Source organism: Dipodomys ordii, unplaced genomic scaffold (assembly GCF_000151885.1).
Source record: "Dipodomys ordii isolate 6190 unplaced genomic scaffold, Dord_2.0 Scaffold45, whole genome shotgun sequence".
NCBI lineage: Eukaryota > Metazoa > Chordata > Mammalia > Rodentia > Heteromyidae > Dipodomys > Dipodomys ordii.
The window spans coordinates 9,738,157-9,753,980 of NW_012267261.1; the positions used below are offsets into that span (position 1 = coordinate 9,738,157).

Sequence of the window (15,824 nt, forward strand, 5' to 3'; positions counted from 1 at the left end):
GCAGGATCAATCCTAAGTAACCTGACTGAGCCAGAGAAAGGCTAAAGCACCTGTGGCTTAAAGACCAAGAAAGAATATTCCTCCCTGTGACCCCCAGAGCTTATCAGGATCTCAGAGTGGAAAAACTTTGTTTAAAAACAAAGAAGCAAAAGCAATTCTGTCCAAACAGCTGACATGTTCTGCACATTGTCATTTCTCACACTAGTCTTAATAAAGGCTAGTATAAATAAAGGCGTGACATCCCATTGTAGTGCTCTCAATCATTCTAAGTATGGAGTGGCTGCAGGCTGAGAGATGAAAAAGGAGAAGGTTGGCAGGAAGGAGGCAGAAGCAGAAGGATGGTGCCTGGACCTCTGCTCCCTAACCCAGAAAATGGAAGAACTAAGCATAAGTTTTCTGAACCTCCACCTCACTGTTGTCCTTATTCTTCTACAGCAGCGTTTCTCCCTGAGAGTGAGGGAGCTCAGGGGCTGGAACAGGGAAAGACCCCAGTATAACTAGAGATCTAGATTAGAAACCAGACTGGCTTTCAGGTTGAGTGAGTCAGAATATGTAGGATTCCACAGACATTTTGAAACATGAGCTCAACTTCATCACTTTGCTCCGAAAATGTACTACTTTTACCATGTTCTCTAATTATTCTTTTATCTTTTGCATCAGCAGAGTATCCCCAAAGAGGAAAAACTCCACTTTTATTATACTTTGGGAATAAGCATGGACATATTAATATCTATCTTTCTATAATATCAACTTGCTTGGCTTTCTGTGGAGATGCCAGGTTTTTAGTCTCAGTATATCCTTATATATGAAGGATAATCTCAAATTATTTCATGTTTTACATAATTCAGCGATTTAACTTTTAAAGAAAAGATTTTGAAAGAAAATCCAATCACTTGGTTGGCTCTAGAAGAACCCCTAACATACAGAGCCCTTATATACAGATACCATTGTGATTTCTACGTTTCCTTTGACTATTTCCCCCAGTAACCATGTGGTCCTGACAGACATTGAGATTAGGCAATGGTAGGTGCCACCCTGGCCTCTACTACCCAGGTGAACTGACACTGTCTTTAAGTCCCTGACCCTTGATTCCATCAAAAGCCCTGCTCAGGAGAGGGGAAAAGAAAAGCTCCTGAGAGCCAACCAGTGCTTGAGGTGACAACCACGAGAAGTATATAATATAGTGGGTGGGAGTGAAAAGTAGTCATAACTTATAACTGTTCCAGTTTCCATTCTTTATAGCCTCAGACAAGCATCTGATATTCCATGGGATGAGCTATGCAGTCTGGAGGCAGTAATTCCAGGTAGGCTCACCTCAAGCTCTGCTTTAGGTAGAAAGTCTTTGGGTAGGAAAGTTGGGACTCCCTTTCCCAGGTCAGTAATGAGAAAGAGGGAGTTGGAAGGAGATGACAGGTACCTTCAGGAGCAGTTGGTACTTGGTGATCCTCTGGACTGGCTTAATTAGATAGGAAGAGATGGAGTTGGCCAGACCATGCCGCTGTTGAATCTCCTACAGGGATGAAAACAGGGCACAATGAGGCACAGAGGAGGAGGTATGTATTCTGGAAGGAGGTAGGCAGGGCTAAGAGGAGAAAGAAAAAAAAAGTTAAATATGTGTGAGGAAGTATTCTTGGTTAAGGCAAAGAGGACGGAAAGAGAAATAAGAGACAGAAGGGGAAAGAAAGCTGATACTATACAGGAGAAAGGACATACACTCCAAGCTGGGGAGAAAGAAAGATAAAAAGACAATGAAGCTGGATGCTTACAGCTCACATCTATATGCCTATCTACTCCAAGAGGCTGAGATTTAAGGTCATGGTTTGAAGCTAGCTCAGACAAATCTGAGGGATCCCATCACATTAACCAGCAAAGAGCCAGACTGGAGGTGTGGTCAAGAGTAGAGCACCACCTTGAGTGAAAAGAGAATTAAGAGAGTATGGGGTCCTGAGTTCAAATCCAAGTTCTGGAACACACACACACACACATACACAGATAATGAGGGTATAGGGAAGACAAAGAAACAGACTGTCTTTATTTACCTCCAGTCTCTTTAAAATAACACATGGATATTCATTTAAAAAAATCTCTCCTCTTTAAAGTTAACATATCCCAACTTTTTTTTTACACATTTTTCATTATGATCAACTGCACTGCCCTCATTCCTCAGATCTCCCAAACTAGAAACCCAAATCATTTTTAGTCATTTCCTCTCTATTATCCCCAAGGAAAAATCTTACCACCCCCTTCCCATGGATACCACCCCTATCATTCTTGCTCAGGCCAACACCTTTACTCTTATTTTTTTTTAACTCTTATTTTTTAACCACACTCTGTTCTACTTTCAGATGATCTTCTTCCCCAAATCTCAGGTTAATAGAGGGTAGAAAAAGGTAGTCCCTGTCCTCAATAACCCTATAGTTTATGGCATGTCACAGCCAGTAAGAACTGAATGAGATTGGGAGTGAGAAAGTTAGAAGAGATAAAAGTCTCATCTGGGACTGAGTCCATAGTGGAGGTGGTGGGGTGGGGAGTGGGGTGGAGGGGTGGGGGGGATGGTTAAGGGAAAGTAGGAGAAAAATGAGGGGGAAGGTAACAATGTTTGACAAGAAATGTACTCTCTACCTTACATATGTAACTGTAACCCCTCTGTACATCATCTTGACAATAAAATTAAATAAAAAGCATTTACTATAAAAAAGATGGTAAAAGAAACTACACACTCTGAAAGGAGAGCATAAAGCAGAAAATAAGCAGAAACAACAATTTAGATAGTGAGGAGCAGGTTGAATGGCACAGAGGATATAGACAAAACAAAAACAGATAAGTATGGTTAGGTTAGTGGTGGAGTTGAATTAGGAAAAAGGATTTGATGGTTAAGTTTTTCAATGGTAAATATTATAGATTTTTTTTGAACTCAGGGTCTCACATTTGCTGGACAGATGCTCTACCACTCAAGCCATTCCAGTAGCTCTTTTTATTGGTCATTTTCAAGACAGGGTCTCACTTCACAGACCATGATCTAGATCATAATCCTCCTATTTGTACTTCCCTGCTTATCTGGGATGACAGGCTCATACCATCACATCCAGGTAAGGGTTGAGATAGATTCTTGAAAATTTCTTGATTGAGCTGGCCTTAAACCTGTCTCCCAATTTCAGCCTCTGAATTAACTAGGTTTATTGGCTTCAGCCACTAAGCTGAGCTAAAATATAGATCTTAAAGAGAAGATACACAGGGGGACATCAATGTTTCTAAAAGAATAACATTCCTCACAGCAACACAGGGACTAACGATTAAGGAATATAGACAATGAGGGAAACTAGAGGTTATTCCATAAGTCCCATGGTATTAACTTAAGGTCACCATGTGATTTACTAAGTGATTTTTCATTCTTCAAAGAATGGGCTATTGCATGTGGTGGCATAGAATAACTTTGGAAATAGCATAATAAAGGAAAGAAGCCAGTGACAAAGGGTCACATACTGCACAATTCCATTTATAAAAAATGTCTAGACAAAGCAAATCCATAAGAGACAGAAAGTAAATGAGCAATGGCTTAGGGATGGAGTTGTTGGATAGTGGATGGAGATTGTATAACAGCTAGCAGGTCTAGGCTTGCTTTTTGCAATGATGAAAATGCTCTAAAATTGATTGTGGGGATGGCTACACATAATAAGCATAATAAAAGCCACACTTTAAATGAATCCTACAATTTAAATTGCAAGTTGAATAGTATGTTAATTATAGCTTAGTAATGGTATTATATTTTTAAAGTCCAGGTATACAATAAGTGAGCTTGCCCTAAACTAAAATTAGGGAGAACAAAACATTGGAGAGAAATACTTTTGAAGTTAATTTGAATAGGACTTGCTGTGGGATTACAGAAAGAGTGAATGAATAGGGAAAGTAATTTAGAATTAGAGTTATTTAACCACCCCTAGTAATAGTGATTTCTTCACTCATTCCCTTCTTTCCTGCAGCAGGATTTGGTGGAAGATGATGGCCAATAGCCAGCAGCTTTATTCTCTCTGGGTAAATGCACTTAGTGGGTTTGTCTGGTGGCTGTGGGTCCCCAGGGATGCAAAAACATTTAGCCACAAGCTCCCATGCCAGGAGAACACTGGCTTTTCCCTCTCTAACAAGACATGTGTTAAGGAAGGCTGCATGCAGAGCAGGAAGTAGGGGGCTAGCCCTTTTAGCAAGATCAGCCAAAGCACGCTCAGGAATCTCAGGACATCAGACATCATGTCCACATTGTTCTCACAATTAGGATAAAAATTCTGGATCAAGTGATGATGTGTGGACCATTCTAGGAATTTCATTCTCTGTGTTTTTGTTACAATGATGAATAGTGAGAATCAGTAACTCTCTCTCTATTTATAAAAGAGGACCGAAGGCACAGAATTTAGAGAAACTCTTCGGATGAAGTAGACATAAATAACACAATTGTGCTTTCAGAGAGTCTTTGGAAAAAGTCAGGAAGGTATATTGCCCTCTTTCTCCATATCCAGGGCAGACTTAATGGGATTCTGGTTTCCTGGTTTCCACTGGGCTTCCCAACTAATGTGGGAAGACTCGTGAGGTGCATCATTGTGAATGGGTATAACATAGGAAGTTTGGGGGGCCTACTGACTAGGAAGAAGGTAAGGAGGAAAGTAGGACTAAGAGATTAAGGAAATACTGTCTGCATTGAGATGCATACAAATATGAATCACAAATACCTTGAGGTCTCAAGGGGCATGCAGGAGGAGGGAGGTATGTGACAGCACAGCACATTGTTAGCCTGCAAAAGGAAAGTTATTACAAATGCTCTAACAGAGAAAACAAAGTACAAAGCATGCACAGAGAAAGAGAGGAAAGGATTTTTGCAGAACACAGCATTTGACCTTTAGAGGACAGAAAGAATTTTGAATGTGTGTGTGTGTGTATGTGTGTGTGCATGCATGTGTACATGGGTATCTTTCTACATATGAGAGAGAGAGAGACAAACAAGGAAGGATATGCTAAGTGAAAGGGTACAATCTATTTAAAAAGTCTGGAGACTTTTTGATGCCTTTCAGGAATAACCATTTTGAATCAACTTAAAGAAGCATATTATCAAAGACAACAATAGTACAGAATACCCAATATGATATGAAGTAAATTATGACATTAGTTTAGAGAAGCACTTTTCTTAGGTTCTTCTGCTTAACCTCAATAATCCAATTTCAGATACTTAGCACCATTTCCATCTTAATTTCCATTAAAAAAATCCTGTACTTTTTCTCTATCGAGCTACTCACATGTTAAATGTCTCTCCTTCACTGACTAACAAGAAATTCATGGGTGAATTCAGCCATGGCAATGTCAGTCTAGAAAGATGCACAGAGAAGGCTCATTTTGTGAACTTGAGTAAAAAAATCATGTTTAAATGTTTTTTTATTCTGCACAAGGCCATTCACACTGTCATGAACAACAGATATCTGAAGATTTGTGGAATGAATAAAAGCTGGTAGGATGATGGCCTTTTCAAAGTTCTGAATTCTAAGTTTCTGTCACTTCTGACAGAATTATTAGATTGGACTATTATCATTATTACAGCTTGCTGCTTGTTGACCTTTTGTTTTCTTCTTCCTTCTTCTACTACTTTCATCTTTTTAATTCATTCTTCCCTTGAATCTTGCAGTTAGCTATATGGTTCTGTTCATTTTGGCCAATAGATCACTCTCTTTGGGGAACATCACTAAATGTCCACCAATGACCATGTCCTCATTCAAAACCAAAGGCTCTTAGCATCCTTGACAGTAAAAGGGCTCAACCATGACTGTACTTGTCTCTTGCCAGAGACTTAACAATCCCAATGCAGGCAATATTCAGGAAAATAATGTCATAATCTCCCACTGGGGAGTCAGAACTACTGTTTTTCAAAGTTCCCCCAGCAATTCCATTGTGTAGTCACTGTGGAAACAATTGCACCAGAGCAATGATTCTCAAACCTGAATGGGCATATGAGACATTCAGAGGCTCCTTAAAACTCAAATTGCTCATCCCCAAGCAGACATGACAAGTCAACAGATATATATTGGAGTTCAGAATTTGTATTTTTAACAAGTACTTGCATGATGATGATATAGTTGCCCAAGGAACACACTTAGAGAACCAGTATGATCAAGAAAGCTATATATAAAATATGGATAAAGTATCTTAACCTACAGTTGCATTATAATAGGTCTCTGAACACAAGATAAATTTGGTGCTGAAGCATAGAAACATATTTTCCTTGTCCAAAATCATAGCAGTTGAGATCGGACAGGTATAAAACAAAGATAAACACTGTTTTCTGTTTTGTGTTATTGTTGTTGTTTTTAATCCATGCTTCATCCATGAGATAAAGATGTAGAGTGGACAGTAATGAAAAACAAACCAAGGGTAGCTAAGCACTCATTATGCCAAGCAGAGAAGCAGGTCTACCTGCTTACCAATTACTGAGGAGTAGAAAATCAGAGCTTACATCAAAGAAGGTGCCTGAATGCTCCAGGATCAGCTGGTTGGAATCAGGCTTGTTTTTACAGTAGGTGACATACATCTGAAATTTGTCTGCCTAAAAACAACAAAGACAACAACAGACTATTAGCAGTTAGTTTCTCCTTCTGTTCACTGTACCTGAAAGGTCCAGCCTGGGATGTACAGTTAAACCCTCTGATATCACTGATTAGATTTTCAGTGGGAAAATATTCTGCACTCATTCATCCCATGGAACCCCTAATGGACTTTGGTAGGCTTTTCTCCTATTGGCAGATAGAAACAGCTTGCTGAAAGGTAAGGTCACCTTAATACCAGTTTGTGCTAGAACAGAAAGCAAACTCATGTATGACAGAGTACACTCCCCCATTGTATTAACTTACAATTTTGTCTTCCACATTAAAAGAGGCCAAATGTCCGTTTTTTTCCAAGACAAATACAAAACAAAGAATGAAAGTACAGCATGATCTCAGAGGGAAATTGGCTTACATTCCCAATGCCTTCATTGGAAGGACTTTAGGAGCATGTCAGGCACCTATGCCATCATCCCCAACTTCCTGGAAGAGATGGGGCTGGTGGAGAAGGTTGAATGGTCCCTTCGGGCAGGGTCTGAACAACAACTTTTAAACAGATAGTTACTTTCAGGCAAGATTCTTATGGCCTTATGGCTGGGCAGAAACCCATTGCTTATTTCTCTCAGGACACTCTGTGGTTCAGTGCTTTTACTACGACAGGTATGTGTAATTTGGCCACCAAGTACTTTTGCTATTGGCAAAACACTGCCCATTTCAATGCCTGTAGAACATTTGGGAAACTCTCTTGAGAGAACAGCATAACTATGTACTCATTACATCAGCCTCCACTGTCCTAAGTGCCTTATATAGGTTAACACATCTGACTCTCAGGCTACCCCTATGCAATGAGTTCTATCATTATCCCAGTTTTATAGATGAGAAAATTGTGGCACTAGTTGGTTAAATGACTTTATATTTCCATAGTTAAAATCTGGTAGAGCCCAGACAATCTGACTTTAGTCTCAGCCACTGTACTCAACATATTACAAGCAATTCTTTCTACTCTTCACACCAGCACTAAACTCATATGAGGATTAAAAGACTTAATCAAAGTCTCTTTGGGATAATTCTTGGCAAAAAATGTATAATTCATCCAATCACCGAAGGTTTTCTGAAACCAATTTTGGGGTCTCTATATAATATACTTATAAGAAATAGGTTATTCATCATCCTGAAGAGATGATGAAAAATCATACTCATGGCTAATTGTAAAGAAAGTCATGAATTACCTGAAACAACACAAAATAAAATCCATTTACTTACTCAATCTTATTTTCTATATGTTGGCTGTGTGAGGACTAATAAATCATTTATCAGCATTAACAAGGGCTAGGCATTGGCTCATATATTAGAACAAAATTAGATGGCAGTGTGAGATTTCCTGAGGAAATGAGAGTATGCTTGGAACCAAACATTAAGATTTCATAAAGAGAATATGTTGAGGAATCAGGTCTTGAGTAGCGGGACTGGCTGTGACATTCATTACATGTTTGCTGACTTGTCACCTTATTTCATTTGAGATGTGCCCATCTTTAAAACCTAAAACATATGTGATAAAGGAAGTAGGAAATGTGAAATGAGTCTGCAGGGAAGAAACAGACAGGATGGGGAAGAATGATGGAAGGGGTGACACTGATCCAGAAACACATGGATACAGAGATAGATGTGTTGAATTGTAATCTCCTTGTAGAACCTTTTGAAGTTCAGGAAATAATTTTAAAAGTAAAATAATTAAAAAATTTAAAACATAACCATAGTGCTGCCTGTTCCATGGGGCTGTTGGAAGCATAAACTCTCTAGATTGTAAAAACTGTAAAGTAGTGAGCCCATTCTGAAGTGCAAATTACAATCAGGTAATTATTGCATAGTAGAATCCTGGACCAGAGGAGGAACACACTGAACTAAAGGTGCTAAGTGGACTTTGATTCTTTGCGCTTATTTCCATGGAGCCCAAGTGCAAAATAATGGGCAGCAGAGATGCTAACAAAGATTAAATGTTTAGCTTATGTGACTAGAACCCCCTATACTCAGCCCGTTGACTTGGCCCATGGGAACAGCACCAAGAAAGAGTATGAACTGACACATTCAACTTGTAGGTCATAATTGAGATGGACAACCCAGGGTTAAGTGTAGCCAGTGGTTACTAGCCACTAGTATAAAACTAACTAGTGGACTCAGCTGTTGCAAGGGATGCTGGTCTTGTTCAAGCCTACTGAACTCATAATTTTAGAAAACTCATAGAGCTTAGACTTGACATCTAAGGAGTTTCACAATGATGGAGCTCCTCCCTGGGGATGGTCTGTGTCTTTATAGATCTACTCATGGTCCCCCTCTGCAATGCCTGGTCCTAGAGAGACTGGTAGTGACACCAATCCTCAGGTTTAGCAGTGGTGCCAGGTGCACTCCTGGAAACATGGACAGTGGAAGAAAGAGTTCAGGTCGGTTACCCAGGTGACAAAGCAATGTCCCACATCCTCAGGCAGCTGCTCGTATTTCTCCAGCTCTTTGAGGAAGATGCTGCAAGGGGAGAGAAAGACTACATCAGATACATTGGACCCCCCAAGGAATATACTAAGCTGGTTACAACTATAAACTCTCAATTATATACACATGACTTCTTTGCTTTTTAAGTGATAATGTAGAGCAGTTTTGATGTTGGAAGTAATTCCATCAAATGTAGTGCTATTTAAAACAATATCCTCCACCTAAACATTCACACATTGTGGGGTGAAAATAGATAATGAAATACTGTTGCATTAGAACTTTAATTTTCTCAGTAATTATGAATCTACTTGTTTACCCAATAACCCGAGTACACTGTAAATTTTTTATAAACATATAGATATTTATAAAAGAACAAAATAAAATAGCATACATGATCCCAGACATGAAGTAGAAAAGTTTAAACCTTCCTTGGCTTCTTTATAAATAATATCTGACCTTCTTCTTCAACTAAATGTCAGTTTCAGCTAAAATATGTTTTATAATTCAGATGTCATTAGAAGAGAAATATAATGTAGAAAAAGTTATGATCTATTTTAAAGCCAAACTGAATTACAACTGAATGATCTGCCACTGTGTATTTCTATGTCATGGCTCCTTTCTGGTTAACAACAAAGAAATGATTACACTGACTTCAAATTAACATAATTGGACTTGATTCAGGGATATAAGTTCTAACAAGCCAGCATTATTAGAATGGAAGGTACTTCTTGAAAATCACATGTTCTTCAAACAAAAAATAACTTTGAGGCTTTGGGGAAGGTTACTGATGGAAACAGAAAATGCTATAATCTTTAAAAAGAGCAATTTGATATCTATCAGAATTACAAATGTACTTGTGACTCTTCAATTTCAATTCTGGAAATTCTACAGTTGACATGTATAAGATGACAGTTATACCAGTATTAATTGTGATAGTGTTTATTTATTATTATTATTATTTTTTGGGTTCGGTCATGGGGCCTAAACTCTGGGCCTGGGCGCTGTCCCTCAGCTCTTCAGCTTAAGGCTAGCACTCTACCACTTGAACCACAGCGCCACTTCCGGCTTTTTTCTTTTTGCTTATGTAGTGCTGAGGAATTGAACCCAGGGCCTCAAGCATGCAAGGCAAGCGCTCTACCACTGAGCCACCTTCCCAGCCCCTGTGATAGTGTTTATAATGGCAAATATGGCCAGTAATGAATGAAGTATTTGGACTAGATTGAACTGACAAAGCCTTCTGTGTTTCATATGGAAGATTTCTAGAACACACTAAGTGGAATTATGTAATACTGTGTTAATTTTTGTCTAAGTGAAGATTATATGTGCAACCCAAGAAACTAATAAAATTACTACCATAAATAGCCAGAAACAGGGTGGAAGACATTGATAGGCAAAAACTTCTCAATGTTTACTTTTCTGTTTAGTTTTGATTTAAAAATCAGATGAGTGTATTATTTTGTAAACAGGCAGGGGAACCAACAGGAGGACTGATGGAGAAAGGAGAGTGTTGGAGGGGTGAACATGATTGAAATACAGTTTACATATACAAAATAAATAAAGATAGCATAGTGAAACTAAATACTGTTTAAGAAGGGGGGAAGAAAAGGGTTAAGAGGGTATAACAGGGTGAATATGATTAAAGCACATTAAGAGAGTACAATGGACAGGGTGACTATAATTAAAGCGCATTATAAACATGTATGGACATATCACAATAGAACCCCTTTGTAAATTAATTTATAATAAAAATTAAAAGATATAACAGTTCTGTATTATTCCACTGCTTACCTCTACTATGGAGGGAAAACATTTTATTTTGATTTGACTTATTTTATCTAGTTCCAACTATCAATAAATTGTGGACAGTTTCTTATGATGAATTATATGTAGATATGAATTTTACTGTATGTTACTTCTGTTCTCCCTTCAGTGACATAGAAACATGTTGCTTGGGAGTTTAAAAGTATGTACAATTAAAAGTATTTGGTAAGCAAATGCTAATAATGATTGGTGGGATTGTGATATGTGTGTGTGTGTGTGTGTGTGTGTGTGTGTGTGTGTGTATAGCACTGAAGATTGAATTTAAGGGAGTACTCTCCTGCTTAAGCTGTGTCTTCAGTAGTTTGCTTTCAGGTAGAGTCACAGACTAACTTTTACTGAACCGTTCTCTGATTATCCTGGCAAAGACCTTTCTGTCTCCACCTCCCAAGCAGCTAGAATTATAGGCACGTACCATTATGCCCACTCTGCCCTATAGATGACTGTTACGTTTGTCCATGTGTAATTTAGACTTTTTCTATAGTATTTGGGTAGTGCTTGCTAATAAGAAGTCACTGAATTTTTTTTTGGCGGGACTTTCAGCAGTACCCATTTGGTGATGCTCATCTTTCTCCTAATAGGTCAAATTTTAGAGTCTAACTCATGGAGAAGTAATTGTAATGCCATTTAGGCTTTAGAAATGCAAATGCGCATTGCTCAAAATCAATAATATGTCATCTTTACTGCTACATTTTAAAGAACCGCAGGTGACATTACCTGATTTATGAAATGGTAACCCCTCTGTACCTTAATAACAACAATAAATTTTTTTAAATTCTAAAAATAGCTGTTTTTTGTATTATTTGTATTTAATATAAATTCTAAAATAGCAATAAGAAAAAGTATTAAATAATGTAACTGAGAATCAGTTCAAAGCCTGAGGGAAACAGACAAAACATTTCTGTTGAAATGAAGGACAATCTAGGATATCACAACATATATGTACTTACATACACCTCCAGGAGAATATATCTGTTTATGTTTGTGTTGTACATATTTGTATGCATATACACATATCTGGAACCGATTTCTAAAAGGCATTTATTATATGGCCTCCTTTCACAAGAGACACATCTAATATTCACTGACTTCAGAAGTATTTTTCATAAAGCTTGAGATATTCCATGGTCATTTCTCATATTGGCTTATAATATAAAAATCTCAAAGAAGACATGAATGGAAATTCAAGTCTGAGCCATGATGGCTGAACAGAGCCGAGGGAAGGGGCAGAAATAGCTGGACAAGTAGAAGAAGAAAGTCTGAGCTCTTCTAGAATACTCCACTTCTTTGAACTCTGACTTCCATGGGACATAGACCCTTCCACTCAGTATCTTAAATTTTTGTTGTTGTTGTTCCAGAAGGTGCAAGGACATCCATGGTAACACATGGAGAGTTCCCCTCTTTCCTTGATTCATGACTCCAAGTACATTTACCAGATCAATTCCATTGATTTTAGGCATACTGTGATAATTGTACTTATGAAATTGATCCAGGTAAAGCAATTTCCTTTAAATCATAGGATAGGGGTGAGGATAGTGGTTTGCTCTAGTTTCTCAGCTACTCAGGAGGCAGAGATTGAGAGGACTGCATTTGAGGCCAGCCTTTACAAAAAAAGTTATCAAGATTTAATCTCAATAAATAAGCAGGGCATGGCAGTATGTGCCTGTCATCCCACTGATGAGGGCATAGATAAATCTAGGAACAGATAAGCATAAAAATGCAAGGTTCTAGCTAAGGACAGCAATGCAAAAAGGCCTGGTTGCATACATCAAGTAGTAGAGCGTTCAACCACCATTAAATTTACACTCATTAAATTTAGAGATACAGGAGGGATCTCCACAAGAGAGTGAAATAAGAATAGTCAAAATATAATAGTTATAACTTTTGGAATGAAGAAAAATTAATTTGTAAAGGAATGGCAAGATAAATGGCTATCTGGACTATGGCAAACTCTAGGAATATTACTGAGAGAGGGATAGATGGTGTAAACACCTTTAGAGTTTGTTTACTCAAGTGCATGGCAGCTCAAATACCATCTCTGATGGTCAAGATTATTCAGTGGCTTTGGTATGTGAAGGACATCACTCCCAGAAGGAACTTTCTAGTTAAACATGTTATGAGGCAGGCAAATGACAGATTGAACAGCAGCCACTATTTGCTCATCTTTCTGCTGTTCTCTGGTGTCACTGCCCTTGTCTCCCACAACCAAACACACCTCAAAGAACCAGGGTTCACACCTGCTCATAGTGGTGAAAAGCTTTTCTAAGTCTCATTTTATCTCTTTTTAAATAACACCTTTATAGGGTTGTGAGAATCAAGTAAGTCCACTTGTGTGTGGATCCCTACTGTGCTATACACAGTAGGCACTAAACAGTAGTTTTGCAAGATCAGCTCTACTCAATCTTAGTAAATTTATATTGCCTTTATGAACATACATATCCCCACTCTTCCACACTCCTAGAGAATGACGCTAGGGGGCTTTGTTGAAAAATCTATATAGCAGATCACTTTTCCTAAACCTACTCCCAGGGAAGCCTTAATTGAATGGTACATAAAATGCTGGATTTCAAGTCTACCTTTCATGTATGTTTAGGAGATGTTGAGTTAAGCTGGTGCTTTATTGTGGGACTTCTGCAATCCTATGGTATAATGAGGTAAAGTTGCCCTCTGGGGTTAGGATCTTAGTTTCCTGGGTAATTCTAAGGAACCTAGTCCACAGATTGTATTTGGGTACAACTCTTCTAGACTCTAGTGTGCTTCTCAGTTGGCAATTCCTATACCACCTTTATGACTGAATTTCAAGAGGAAGATATTTACTACCCTCTCAATATCATAGTTGCAGGTAAGTAGAATAAATTGAACCATTTTCCTTTTAATTTGAAAAGTTTTTGTGTCAGTGTCTGGGGTACTTTTGGAACTTAATAATTTTTTTAAGAAATGCTAAGAGCTAAGCAATGACATCACTCTATTAAATCATACAATTCAATATACCATGCAATATCCCTCTGGCTTTGTGGAACATGTTGGGAATTGAGACCGTTAGCATTTATAATAGAAAGCTTTCTGAGTGGGTCATTGGGCATTATGGGACAACATTTCTAAAAGTCTCTTCCATCATGTTTTTAATTCTTTCTAAAAGTAAATTTGGTCTACAATCCCTCTGCTTCTGGGGAAGTGTATTTTTCATGGAGGAACTCATGACCTTGCCCAGCAGGCAGATCTTCATATCAAAGGAGAAGGGGTTAGCATCCTGAATCTAAAGGGGAGTGGACAGTTCACAAACATTTGTAAGCTTCAGTTTTTATAAGACAAACATGCTGAAATAGATCTTCTTTAAAGATTCCTTCCAGCTTTTACATTTATCAAAATCGATGAGATCCTGTAAAAGGAATACAACTAATGCTGCAAGCATTTGGCCTGCTGCTTCCTCCACTTCAAATGCCTGTGGCATTAGTTGTATTCTTTTTTTAAGAATCTATGTGTTTGCTAAATTTAAGGCTGTATGTGAATAGCTCCATAGCTATGTACCCATGACCATATAAAATGATACTATCAAAATGAACTCCGGGATATGGAAATAAGAGTTTTTTTTGTTTTAATGTACTATGTGAAGTTATTTCTTTTTGCCTTTGGTTTTCCCTTTGGTTTTCCCTGTTGTCACTGTTTGTTGATTTTGGTACCCTGTGTCTTGTATATATGGTTATTTGAATTGGGGAAGGGAAGGGGAATAACAAAATGGTGAGACAATGATCAATGGGTGATCCAATGCAACAGCAATACTCACAAGACACTAAGTTGGAAATGAACTTTACAACTTGGAGTTGGAGGGAAAGCTGGAGAAAATGAGGGAGGGGGTAACAATGTTTGACAAGAAATGTACTCATTATCTTTATAATGTAACTGTAACCCCTCTGACATCACTCTTACAATTACACACACACACACACATACACATATGTACTTTTTTTTGTTTTTCCCTAAAGGCTGTGTATGAAAGGCAACTGTAGTCAGGTGGGTCCCAGGTAGTGAGCTGTACAACCTCTTTCTCACCACTTGGTGGAGCCAACATTTTGCTGTTTGGCAGTGGGTCAATCTTTCAGGAGAGAGTAAAACCAATTTATGGATGGCAATCAGCATTTTTAAAAAAGGAGAGTAAGCCAGGTGCAAGTAGTATGATTTGAATGACATTAGTTATAAGCTTGCAGAACCTAATTTAACTTTTGTTCAAAACATCTATCTGACCACCCACCCATCCATTCATCCAACAAACAGTTACTACAAGTTGACCATGAGCAAGGGCTGGGTTAAACAGTGAAAGATCTGGTCCTTTAAGGAGTTTACAAATCCCTGCCCTTTACAAGTTGGTCTAATTTCCATTTTATCTCTTTTTAGAGATTTTAGAGATATTTTCTGTATTAATCAAACTTTGTGCAACTTAAGTAGAAAGCATACATAATGAGTATGGTAAAGCCTTAACTCCTAGATAAAAATTAATATGCAGCTTGATATCCTTGGATGTTCCCTTGAACTGTAGATAATTTAAAACATTAATTTCTTTTGGTCAATAGTTTTCTAAATGAATTACAGAGTCCTTTGCTTTTAATGCAGAACATATTAATGATTCAGAGTAATTACTAGTATCAATTATTTTGCCACTCTGTAGCACAATGGCTGTGTGGCCTCTTAGAGTGAGATATAGTATGACCAGCATAATTAATTTTTTGTTTTTATGGTTTTAAAAATATTTTTGGAGAGAGAGAATCTTTTTTATGTAATCCAGGCTGGCTTAGAACTTGCTATATAGCTCTAGCTGGCCTTGAACTCACAATCTTCCTGCCTTAGCCACCTAAGTACTTGGATCACAGGTGTGGACCACAGACAGTACCACTGCCAGGGTATTGTTTGTGTTTTTTTGTTTGTTTACTTATTTATTGCTCTTTTTCTGTC

At 38.0% G+C, this 15,824-nt stretch overlaps 1 protein-coding gene across 4 annotated transcripts in view; it reads right to left on the reverse strand.

The window, feature by feature from the left end:
• The window catches only part of Kalrn (kalirin, RhoGEF kinase), a 531,501-nt gene that overhangs the window by 172,531 nt on the left and 343,146 nt on the right, over positions 1-15,824 (reverse strand). For all 4 annotated transcript variants that reach the window (XM_013019466.1, XM_013019467.1, XM_013019468.1 and 1 more), the window contains exons 26-28: positions 9,023-9,092; positions 6,491-6,580; positions 1,418-1,510 (exon numbers count right to left, since the gene is read on the reverse strand). In XM_013019466.1, the coding sequence (XP_012874920.1) occupies positions 1,418-1,510; positions 6,491-6,580; positions 9,023-9,092 (253 nt within the window). The remainder of the gene's footprint in view (positions 1-1,417; positions 1,511-6,490; positions 6,581-9,022; positions 9,093-15,824) is intronic.